The sequence below is a fragment of the Scyliorhinus canicula genome, chromosome 7 (assembly GCF_902713615.1).
Source record: "Scyliorhinus canicula chromosome 7, sScyCan1.1, whole genome shotgun sequence".
In the NCBI taxonomy this organism is placed as follows: Eukaryota; Metazoa; Chordata; class Chondrichthyes; order Carcharhiniformes; family Scyliorhinidae; genus Scyliorhinus; species Scyliorhinus canicula.
This window is the reverse complement of record NC_052152.1, coordinates 104,269,427-104,281,806: the sequence shown is the minus strand read 5'-3', so window position 1 is coordinate 104,281,806 and position 12,380 is coordinate 104,269,427. Positions and strand designations below refer to the sequence as shown.

At 44.4% G+C, this 12,380-nt stretch overlaps 1 protein-coding gene across 2 annotated transcripts in view; it reads left to right on the top strand.

Annotated features, from left to right (window-relative positions):
* wdfy2 (WD repeat and FYVE domain containing 2) overlaps positions 1 to 12,380 on the top strand; it is a 65,863-nt gene that overhangs the window by 49,331 nt on the left and 4,152 nt on the right. For both annotated transcript variants that reach the window (XM_038802587.1, XM_038802586.1), the window contains 3 exons: positions 3,728 to 3,829; positions 10,183 to 10,313; positions 11,178 to 11,286. In XM_038802587.1, the coding sequence (XP_038658515.1) occupies positions 3,728 to 3,829; positions 10,183 to 10,313; positions 11,178 to 11,286 (342 nt within the window). The remainder of the gene's footprint in view (positions 1 to 3,727; positions 3,830 to 10,182; positions 10,314 to 11,177; positions 11,287 to 12,380) is intronic.

Below are 12,380 nucleotides of genomic sequence, written 5' to 3'. Positions count from 1 at the left end.
TTTGTGAATTCCAACTGTTGTATTACTTCACAGCATCCGGTTCCTATGCACAGTAATTCCACATCCTTGTTTCCTTAAGGATTCACAGATCAAGGATTTTTAATTCCACAAAATCCCAGTTAATGTTATCACTGGACAAGTCCGATCCCAGAATAAAACCTGGCTGGTGGGTCTTTCTTTTAAAATTGTGGAGGGTATTTACTGAACGGTTCCACAGGAATCTGCAGTTGATTTTTTAGCAAAAAGATGAAACATTTATGAAACAAAAACATGAAATATATCACACTAGACAACAAAAACATTGGAAAGGTTTCAACACAGACACCAAGAGCAAATTATTCAAATTCACACTAGCCTTTTTATCCCAGCAGTAAATACCCATACAGATGCAACACTCCAGTGAAGAGGCACCAATATTTCCATACGAAGGGTAGAGCTGATTCAGTTGCAAAGAGGTTTCTTTTCCAGTAGACTTTGAACATTTATTTGGGGTTTGTCCACAATTGGTACCTCCCTTGAGATCCAGAAAACTGACTCTAAATTCACTATTATTTCAACTTTAGAGCAATGAGTTCCTGAAACTAATTTAATCAGCGGCCTGGCATAATTTTCAGCTAGAATCTTAGACATTTGTGGTACGTCCATATCAATTGAAATTTAATTGCTTTTCTTGACCTTCCCTGTATCTGAGTGGGTTTTTTTCTGATCCCCTGTTGCTAGGCAATGGCTCAGGTTTTTCGTTTGATTGAACATCCCTAAACTGCGAACCCCTTGGTAACCCATCTCTTCATTTCAAGAGTCATAAAACCTCATTCACAATGCATTTATACAAACAGGGCCTGGATACTTCCCAGTTCCATCTCTCAAAAAAATCTAAAATGAAACAAACTCGGGTTCCACCTTTCCTAGCACACAAATAAAACACTCTTCCCCAGCACCCACAAATACAGCTTACTTAAAATAATGGGTGAAATTCTCCGCAACGGCCGACGCCGGAGTGAAACCTAACCCGGGGGGGGCTAGGAGCGGCGTTGTGGGAAACTTGGCCGCCGGGCCTTGACGCTTGCGTCAAAGTGGCGCGCCGAGAATGACGCAGCCGGCGGCGCCCAAGTGACGTCAGCCACTCATGCGCAGGTTGGCCAGCTCCGACCCGCGCATGCGCGGTTGCCATCTTCCCCTCCGCTGCCCCACAAGATGTGGCGGCTTGATCTTGCTGGGCGGCAGAGGGGAAAGAGTGCGTCGTTTACAGACGTCGGCCCGACAATCGGTGGGCACCAATCACGGGCCAGTCACTTCCTGAGCACGCCCGTGGTGCTCGATCCCCTCCGACCCCCACAGGCCCCACACTTACCTGTCGCGCGCTGTTCACGCCGGCAGCGACCAGGTGTGGTTGCCGCCAGCGTGAACCAGTCGGGGTCGTCAGGCCGCTCCGGGCCGGAGAATCGCCGGTCGCCGAGAAAAACGGCGAGCGGCGATTCTCCGAGCGGCGTGCCGCAAAACGCAACACTCCATTTTGGGGGGGGTGGGAGAATCGCGGGGGGTGCCAGAGCGGCCCTCCTGTGATTCTCCCACCCGGCGTGGGGAGCGGAGAATCGCGCCCAATGTCTATTTCCTTACACTTGTTAAACGGTGGTATTAATAAAATGATAGATTTTTAGGGTGGCACGGTGACGCAGTGGTTAACACTGCTGCCTCATGGCACCGTGGACCCGGATCGATCCTGGCCCTGGGTCATTGTCCGTGTGGAGTTTGAACATTCTCTCACCGAGTAGACTGACAGGGTGGTAATTGGCTGGATTAGATTTGTCCTCTTTCTTGTGTGCAGGACACATCTGGGCAATTTTCCACATTGCCGAGTAGACGCCAGTGTTGTAGCTGTACTGGCTCAGCTTGGCCAGGGGTGCGGCAAGTTCTGGAGCTCGAGTCTTCACTACTATTGCCGCGACTTTGTCAGGGCCCATAGCCTTTGCAGTGTCCAGTGCCTTCAGCTGTTTCTTTTTTCTTTTTTTTAATAAATTTAGAGTATCCAATTCATTTTTTTCAATTAAGGGGCAATTTAACGTGGCCAATCTACCGACCCTGCACATCTTTGGGTTGTGGGGATGAAGCCCACGCAAACATAGCTGTTTCTTGATGTCACATGGAGTGAATCGTATTGGCTGAAGACTGACATCTCTGGAGGAGACCGAGATGGATCATCCATTCGGCACTTCTGGCTGCAGATTGTTGCGAATGACTCAGCCTTGTTTTTTGCACATACATGCTAGCTCCTCTATCATTGAGGATGGGGATATTTGTGGAGCCTTCTCCTCCAGTGAGTTGTTTAATTGTCCACCACCGATGGCAGCACGGTGGTTCAGTGATTAGCACTGTGGCCTCACGGCGCCGAGGCCCCAGGTTCGCTCCCGGCACTGGGTCACTGTCAGTGTGGAGTTTGCACATTCTCCTCGTGTCTGCGTGGGTATCACCCCCACAACCCAAAAGATGTGCAGGGTAGGTGAATTTGCCACGCTAAATTGCCCCCTTATTTGGAAAAAAATGGATTGGGTATTTTGCATTTATTTTTTTTTTTTAAAAGATGAAAATTATTACTCTAATTAAATTTAAAAGAATTCTTTTTAATTTAGAAAATTTTTAAAAATATGTTTTAAAAAACAATTATCCACCACCATTCACGGTTGGATGTGGCAGGACTGCAGAGCTGTGATGCGTTGGTTGTGGAATTGCTTAGCTCTGTCTATTACTTGGTGCTTATGCTGTTTGGCACACAAGTAGCTTCACCAGATCGACACCTCATTTTTTCTGTATGCCTGATGTTGCTCTCTTGCACTCTTCATTGAACCAGGGTTGATCCCTTGACTTAGTAGTAATGGTAGAGTGGAGGATATGCCAGGCCATGAGGTTGCAGATTGTGGTTGAATATAATTCTGCTGCTGCTGATGGCCCACAGCATCTCATGAATGTCCAGTCTTGAGTTGCGTGATCTGCTCGGAGTCCATCCCATTTAGCACTGTGGTAGTGCCACACAACACGATGGAGGGTATCCTCAATGTGAAGATGGGACTTTGTCTCCACAAGGACTGTGCAGTGGTCACTTCTACCAATGCTTTCATGGACAGATGCATTTGCAGCAGGCAAATTGGTGAGGGTGAGGTCAAGAAATGAAATGAAAATCGCTTATTGTCACGAGTAGGCTTCAATGAAGTTACTGTGAAAAGCCCCTAGTCGCCACATTCCGGCGCCTGTCTGGGGAGGCTGGTACGGGAATCGAACCGTGCTGCTGGCCTGCTTGGTCTGCTTTAAAAGCCAGTGATTTAGCCTTGTGAGCTAAACCAGCCCAATGTTTTTCCCTCTTGTTGGTTCCCTCACCACTTGCTGCAGTCCCAGTCTAGTAGCTATGTCCTTTAGCATCCGATCAGCTCGGTCTGTGGTGGGTACTACCGAGCCACTCTTGATGATGGACATTGAAGTCCCCCACCCAGAGCATATTCTGTGCCCTTGCCTCCTTCAGTGCTTTCTCCAAGTGGTGTTGAACATGGAGGACAGATATAATGAACTACCATTGTGTCCAATGGCAAAAGGTGTTAACAGCCCATTCTTTAATTTGGGGTTTATGACAGCCTTCCAGGAAAGGGAATGCAGTTTATCTGAATTTGGTTTATACCTTTATCCCAAAGAACTGAGTTGATAATGAAGTAACTCACTTTTCTCTCCATTTTGACGCTAGACTCCTGATTGGTTGGACAGTGATTCCTGCCAGAAATGTGACCAGCCTTTCTTCTGGAACTTTAAACAAATGTGGGACTGTAAGAAAATTGGCTTGAGACAGGTGCGTAACATTCGTATATGAGAATGAAGGTGTATTTGAAAAGTTATTTCATTGTAACCAGACCTTCAGTGAAAGTTCTCCAAACAATTGGAGATCTGAACTTCAAAATAGTCACGCTGAAGCTATATAAAGATAGAATTAATTGTATTGAGCTATTTTTTGTAACAATTTATTTATAAAATGTGGAAATATATTCAGGTAAAGAGATTTGTTATTCATCAAGGATATACAGTCTGAATTGACAAATAAGTTCTAACTGCTATATGCATGCTGAAGGGAAACATCAACTAATTAAAAAAATGTATTTCCCCCTTGAGACCTTATAAGCATACGGGTAAACAAGATCTAATAACAGGATATTACCAGCAGAATTTTGCATCTGGCCACAAGATGCGAAAATAGCTCAGACTGATGTTTCTGTCAGCCTTTCTTTCCGTCTCCCAAATGCTTTGTCCCATTCAGCACTTCTGCCTTCCTGGTTCATTATTTCATGGGTCAGTCTGACAGTAACTTTTTAATTTTATTTTAGAGTACCCAATTCATTTTTTCCAATTAAGGGGCAATTTTTCCAATTGTGGGGGCAAAACCCACGCAAACACGGGGAAAATGTGCAAACTCCACACGGACTGTGACTCAGAGCCGGGATCGAATCTGGGACCTCGGCGCCGTGAGGCCCCGTGCTGCCCTGTCTGTCAGTAACTTGAAGAACTACACCATCACAGTCTCTCTCAGTATTGCAAGTTCATATATTTGTTAACAGTATAGACAATTTGCTTTAGATTGTCAGAAGGCAGGTGTCGTCATCGTTTGATCCTGGCCCCAGGTTACTGTCTGTGTGGAGTTTGCACTTTCTCCCTGTGTCTGCATGAGTCTCACCCCCACAACCAAACATGTGCAGGGTAGGTGGATTGGCCATGCTAAATTGCCCCTTAATTGGAATAAAATAATTGAGTACTCTAAATTTATAAAAATATATACATATATAACCTAAAAATAGAAAGAAAATTCTTCATCCCGACTCTTGCTACTTACTACTCGCTCATCACGCCTCCTTTAAGCTAACTCTTTCCCTTTCACTGATCATCTCTCCCTGTCTCTCTGCTTCCTGTCCTGAATCCTCCCACTTTGCCTCCCTGTCTCACATTCCAGCTTGCTGCTTCCTCTCCCAAGCCCTCCCACCCACCACTTCCCTGCCCAACTTTCCCGTTTGCTCTTCCGAACTCACGCTATGAGAGGGCTCAGGAGAGGGCTGTCGCAAGGGAGGAAGTGAGCAAGAGGAGCTCCAAATGGAGTAAAGTGATGAGTTCAGCATTTACACTGTTTTCAATGCCACCCATGTTTATTTAATCAGGAAATTTGGGGCATGTGTCTTTCAGTGTACATGTTATGAGGGGTTTTATCAAATACCATCTGGAAATCCAAATTAATAACATCCATAGACATTCTCCTTGCCATTACTTTTATCACTATTTTGGAAAATTCATCAGCCTTGACCTACTCTTTCGAAATTCATGCTGACTCTCTGATCAGTTAAATATCTGCACAGTGTTCAGTCAGTCTGTCAATTTGGAACTCCAGTAATGTTAGCTGTATCACTTTTCACAGGGTGTTTTTTTTTACCAGTGGGTCTTTAATGCTTTCAGTAACATTGGCCTTACCTTTGCAGAGAGAGAATGCTGCTGAGGCTTAGTGAGCCTATGTCTAGCACATGAATTGGTCTAAAGAGCACCAGAAGGTTCACACACTGTTTCTGAATCTGAATATTCAGCCCATGTTGTGTTATGCTGCTTCAGATAACACAGGCTGCTACTTGATGCAGTCTTAACTAAAGGATGCTCCAGACTCTGAAATGCGTTCAACGTGTTTATTGAACTATTAACACAGTTCTCAAATGAGTTCGACTCTCTGCTAATCTAACTATAGTAACTCAGTCTAACTGTACCAGCTTGCTCTAAGCCACGTGCTGGGGTGTGATGCTACTGATCAAACCTGTCTAACTCTCTGTGTGGAAAGATCCAGGGTGTGAGTGTCTCATCCCTTTTATAGTGTTTATGTCATGCCCCCTTGTGGTGATGCCACCTTGGAGTGTCCTGACTGCCCATTGGTTGTGTCCTATTCTGAGTGTTCATTGGTTGCATGTTTGCATATCATGACAGCCCATATCTGCTAACAAGCATCTGTAAGAAGTCTTACAACACCAGGTTAAAGTTCAACAGGTTTGTTTCAAACTGGTGTTGTAAGACTTCTTACTGTGCTCACCCCAGTCCAACGCCGGCTTCTCCACGTCATAACAAGCATGTGCACCACCCAGGAGTCTCTGACACCGCTTCACCCAGCATGTTGCAGTGTTTCCAGCATTCCCTTTTATTGATCTCAGGCCTAGATTTATCCACTGTTTCTGTAGCTTCTAGCTCATCCTCCTGAGTCTTGTAATTATACAGGAGAAAGACATAAAATGGTGAGCAAGGGACGGGTGGTGTCGAAATTAATAAGGAGAAAAGGGAGGGTGTGATGAGAAGGAGGGGATAAAAGTATGAAGAAGTTCAGTGTTCAATGGCCCTGGATTGAAGTTTTAGAAAATTGCCTGAAATAGTGCTTATCTGAACAGTGTGCTGCGTGGAACAAGCAAGCTGCAGATTGCTCTGGGTTTGGTTTTAGATTTCAAGTTGACTTAAATGGCTTTATGTGAGAAACAATAGTGGAAATTAGTCAGATCAGAACTGATTAAAGGTATTGTAAAATGAGTACCGTTGGTCCATCTGTCTCTCTCAACGCCTCCCACAGTATGTTGTGAAGCAACATACCCAGACTCAACAGTGGCATCAGCCGTCCTCCATTTTGGTTGGCTTTTAGGTGACTGCAAATTGAACATGGTGCCTTGATCATCATTCTGCCTGTCTGTAAAGCAATTTAGTCATAAATAATTCATTGTTATTCCACTCAGATCTAGCTTCGTCCTGCAGTTTTCTATATTCAAGGTCAAAACTGACCCTTCCATCTATGCCCTGAAAACATTTCCGGCATGATGTCTAGTATAGTTGACAAGAAAGATATCTGAGACACAATAACAAGTTATATAACATATAAAAGCATAATACTGCAGTTGCTGGAAATGTGAGGAAAAACTCAGCAGGTCTGGCAGCATCTATGGAGAGAGAAACAGTAATGTTCCAAGTCTGTATGACTCTTCAGAGCTCATATATGTATTCTGCTTGATTATCATTTTGTTTCAAATAAAGCAAACACTCCACTTTTTTCTCACAAGTTAACTTCTGTTTAATTCAAGGAACAGACCCTTTTGATCAGCTTGCACACTTTAACCACTAACTGATCAAAACAAGCAATGCATGCTTGTGACGGGCTCTGTGGTCTTTTCTAGTTGAAAACACCTGCATTAAATAATGTCCAACATGTAAAATATACCAGCAGATCTGCATAGGCAAGTACTGAGCTGTGCACATTTGAGACTCCAGAATATCAATTATCAATTTTCTACCTACAAGGTAGCCAGGAAGGAACTCAAAAATGGACTGAGGAGAGCTGGAAGGGGCCATGAAAAAGCCCGGGTAGGAAGGATTAGGGAAAACCCCAAGGCGTTCTACACTTATGTGAGAAATAAGAGGATGATCAGAGTGAGAGTAGGGCCGATAAGGGATAGTGGAGGGAACTTGTGCCTGGAGTCTGAAGAGATGAGGGAGGCCCTAAATGAATACTTTGCTTCAGTATTCACTAGAGAGAGGGACGGACCCATGAGAATAGACTCAAACAGGTTGATATCAAGGAGGATGTGCTGGAAATTTTGAAAAGCATTAGGGGCCTCACGGTAGCATGGTGGTTAGCATCAATGCTTCACAGCTCCAGGGTCCCAGGTTCGATTCCCGGCTGGGTCACTGTCTGTGTGGAGTCTGCACGTCCTCCCCGTGTGTGCGTGGGTTTCCTCCGGGTGCTCCGGTTTCCTCCCACAGTCCAAAGATGTGCGGGTTAGGTGGATTGGCCATGCTAAATTGCCCGTAGTGTAAGGTTAATGGGGGGATTGTTGGGTTACGGGTATACGGGTTACGTGGGTTTAAGTAGGGTGATCATTGCTCGGCACAACATCGAGGGCCGAAGGGCCTGTTCTGTGCTGTACTGTTCTATGTTCTATGATAGATAAGTCCCCCTGGGCCTGATGGGATATACCCAAGGTTACTATGTGAAGCGAGGGAGGAGATGGCTGCGCCGTTAGCAAAGATCTTTGCGTCCTCTCTCTCCACTGGAGTAGTACCGGATGATTGGAGGGAGGCGAATGTTGTTCCCCTATTCAAGAAAGGGAATAGGGAAATCCCTGGGAATTACAGATCCATCAGTCTGTGGTGAGCAAAATACTGGAAAGGATTCTGAGAGATAGGTTTTGTGATTATTTAGAAAAACATAGTTTCATTAAAAATAGTCAGCATGACTTTGTGAGGGGCAGGTCATGCCTCACAAGCCTCATTGAATTCTTTGAGGATGTGATGAGACACATTGATGAAGGTCGGGCAATGGATGTGGTGTATATGGATTTCAGTAAGGCGTTTGATAAGGTTCTCCATGGTAGTCTCATTCAGAAAGTTAGGGGGCATGGGATACAGGGAAATGTGGCTGTCTGGATACAGAATTGGCTGGCCGAAAGAAGACAGCGAGTGGTAGTGGATGGAAAGTATTCCGCTTGGATGTCGGTGACCAGTGGTGTCCTGCAGGGATCTGTTCTGGGACCTCTGCTCTTTGTGGTTTTTATAAATGACTTGGATGAGGAAGTGGAAGGGTGGGTTAGTAAGTTTGCCGATGTCACAAAGGTTGGTGGAGTTGTAGATAGTGTTGCGGGTTGTTGCAGGTTACAACAGAACATTGACAGTTTGCAGAGCTGAGCTGAGAAGTGGCAGATGGAGTTCAACCTAGATTAATGTGAAGTGATTCATTTTGGAAGGTTGAATTTGAAAGCTGAATACAGGGTTAAGGCAGAATTCTTGGAAGTGTGGAGAAACAGAGGGATCTTGGGGTCCACAAACATAGATCCCTCAAAGTTGCCACCGAGGTTGATAGGGTTGTTAAGAAGGTGTATGGTGTGTTGGCTTTCATTCACAAGAAGATTGAGTTTAAGAGCCGCGAGGTTTTGCTGCAGCTTTATAAAACCCTGGTTAGACCACACTTGGAATATTGTGTCCAGTTCTGGTCGCCTCATTATAGGAAGGATGTGGATGCTTTGGAGAGGGTACAGAGGAGATTTACCAGGATGCTGCCTGGTATGGGGGGGCATGTCTTATGAAGAAAGGTTGAGGGAGCTAGGGTTTTTCTCACTGGAGCGAAGAAGGCAGAGAGGTGACTTGGTAGAGGTGTACAAGGTGATGAGAGACATGGATAGAGACTTTTCCCCAGTGGGGAAATGGCTGTCACAAGGGGACATAATTTTAAGGTGATTGGAGGAAGGTATAGGGGAGATGTCAGAGGTAGATTCTTTACGCAGAGAGTGGTGGGTGTGTGGAATGCACTGCCAGCAGAGGTGGTGGAGTCCGAGTCATTAGGGACATTTAAGCGACTCTTAGACAGGCACATGGACAGCAGTAAATTGAAGGGGTGTAGGTTAGGTTGACCTTAGATTAGGATAAATGGTCAGCACAACATCGTGGGCTGAAGGGCCTGTACTGGTGCTGTACTGTTCTATTTTCTATGTTCTCTGGAACTTTCCAGAACTTTCCAGGCTACCGGGGTAAATTTTTTGTCCTATATTCATTGGACATCTAATGTCAGTCATCCGTTTTACTTCCTGCAACAAAAAAAAGTATATTATTCTGATATTTCCATACAATGACTGGAACATAGAAACAGGAGTGGGCCATTTAAACTTAGTTTTGCACCTCAGCCTGCCGTGGTTCTTTATGTCTTTAGTACCCTTCACAACAATCTATCAATTTCCCTGTTTAAAATTTTCAAATCACTCCGGGCCTCAATAACTCCATCAAAGAGAGAATCCCAGCCTTCCTGAGATCGTCCCGGAACAGCTTGGCTCTAATTTTTGCATCGTAGCATTTTAAGAGTATGCCTTTTGTCCCTGGATTTGCACCAGAAGAGTTAGTTGATCAATCAACCCCCTCAAATCTTTTAATCATCTTTTAAAATCCTCAAATAAATCCACCCCTGGATCTTCTATGCTCATGGGTGTACAAGCCTAGACTATGCAGCCTGTCCTCATAACTTAACCCTTTTAGCCCTGAAAACGATTCAACCATGATTACAATCCTTTTATGCCAAATTTCAGTCCAGTTTTTGCGTTTCTCTTTGGATGGATCTGTGGCAGGCTCTTACAGTATCACATCTTCATCTTTTGTTTCATTTAGCACCACTGCAGGAAATGTGGGAAAGCTCTGTGTGGGAAGTGCAGCTCAAAGCGATCCTCCATTCCGCTGATGGGATTTGAGTTTGAAGTGAGGGTCTGTGATAGCTGCTATGAATCAATAACAGATGAGGAGTAAGTATAATGAAGAATTACAGTTGGGAAAGGTGGTAGTGTCAGGCCTTTGTTAAAGTTTAAAATGCAGGTATCGTTTAAAAGTAACTTTGTTTTGATTAAACCCTATTTGGTTGTGATGTCTATTTGGTTGAGGTCCTGTGAATTTGAAAGATGTACATTTTGTGCAGTGAATCAACCCGGTTCAGTGGTAACATTGTTGACTCTGAGCCAAGATTTGTGTCTGTCCCTTTGCAAGATGCACAAATCTAGGCTGACCCAGTATAGTGCTGTGTTTTTGAAGGTGCTGTCTTCCAAGTGAAATTAAACTGGGATTCTGCTTACTGGGGTGGGGGGGGGGGGGGGGGGGGGGGTGTGAAGATGGGGGTGTACCAGAGGAAATTACTCGGATTGGAGAAAGTACAGTTTTTTTTAAAATGTGAATTTTGTGGTTCATAATGAATTACATAATACAGGCCAGAGAGACTTTTGGGCAGTAATTTTCAAGTTAGGATGCTGTTTAAAACCTAGTGACACCTCGTCTAACAAGGTGTAACTTTTGCAAGGCTTTTTTCTGTGAAAGTAGTTCTCATCAGTCAATGATTTCTAACTGATGTGTTCTGGGGAGACCTTAGCAGCGCACCCCCTGAAGAAGCCATAGAATCATTGACAGCAAACGGTGGACTTTTGGTTTCAACTGTACATGTGTCTGGACTGCAGAAGTGACTGTCGATTGTGAGCATTGTCAGTTTTGCCATAATTAATGGAAAATACGTGTGTTTATTTTTGTATTTATTAATATTGAAGATGCTGATTTGTCTGACTACATCAGAATTTAAACTTTGATTGTGTTTTTGTGAATATATTTTCTTTCTTTGTGCGCAGTCGGGCACCCACAGCAACTTTCCATGACAGTAAGCACCATGTGGTCCATATGTACTTTGATCTAACCAGAGGCTGGCTTTTGACATCAGGCAACGACCGGGTTATTAAGGTAAGGGTAATAATTGTTTCTTCCCCACAGTCCAGTGTCTGTTACATGTGCAATTTCTACTTCCTGTGGAAATGTGTGCCTCAGCAGTCTGATTATGAATGGTACACCAAGGGCGTATGTGGCGCAGTGGTTAGCACCGGGACTACGGCGCTTAGGACCAGGGTTCGAATCCCGGCCCTATGTCACTGTCCGTGTGGAGTTTGCACGTTCTCCCCATGTCGCTCCCACAACCCAAAGATGTGCAGGTTATGTGAATTGTCCATGTTAAATTGCCCCTTAATTGGAAAAAAATAATAGTTGGGTACTCTAAATTTATTTATTTTTTAAATGATATACCAGGGGATTGTTTTTTTAGGAGTAAGTGGAGGGGGAGTTTTGCCTGCAGCCAATGTGTACTGAGAAATTACCCCACCAGTGTGAAGTAAATCTGTATATGGTTTGCAATGCCCAGTGTTTATGAAGAATCAATGGCCAGCAAGTCTCTCTAGTTTTTGCGGAACTATCCATCAGCAAGTTATGTTAATAGTTGGATGATTATGTTGTTAAAGATACACAGGGGATAGGCATTGTTTGATTCAGGACTGAGAGCATGTATAAGGAGAGTTAGCTGGGTCACGAGGTTGGTCGTTAGGAGGCAGGGATCTGCTCTGCTGCATCCTGTGAATTAATCTAATATCAAGGAAAAGATTCTTGTTTTATTTCATTATTCACCATTTGGCTTCGATCCAAGTAAAGAGGTTGCACCAAAATTTCACAAGAAACTTATGAGCATGCATCAGTGTAAACATTTAGGATTCTGAGAAACGTGCTGAACTCGTGTCATATTCCTTCAAGTCACTGTGTACGACAAAAATAATGCTGGAGCTGTACATAGAATCACTACAGTGCAGAAGGAGGTCATTCGGCCCATCGAGTCTGGACCGGCCCTCTGAAAGAGCACCCTATCTGGGCCCATGCCCTCAGCCTATCCCCGTAATCCAGTATCCCACCTAATTTTTTGGACACTATTAGCACTGTTTGGGCAATTTAGCATGATCAGTCCACCTAACCTGCACATCATTGGACTGCGGGAGAAAACCCACACAGACAAGGGT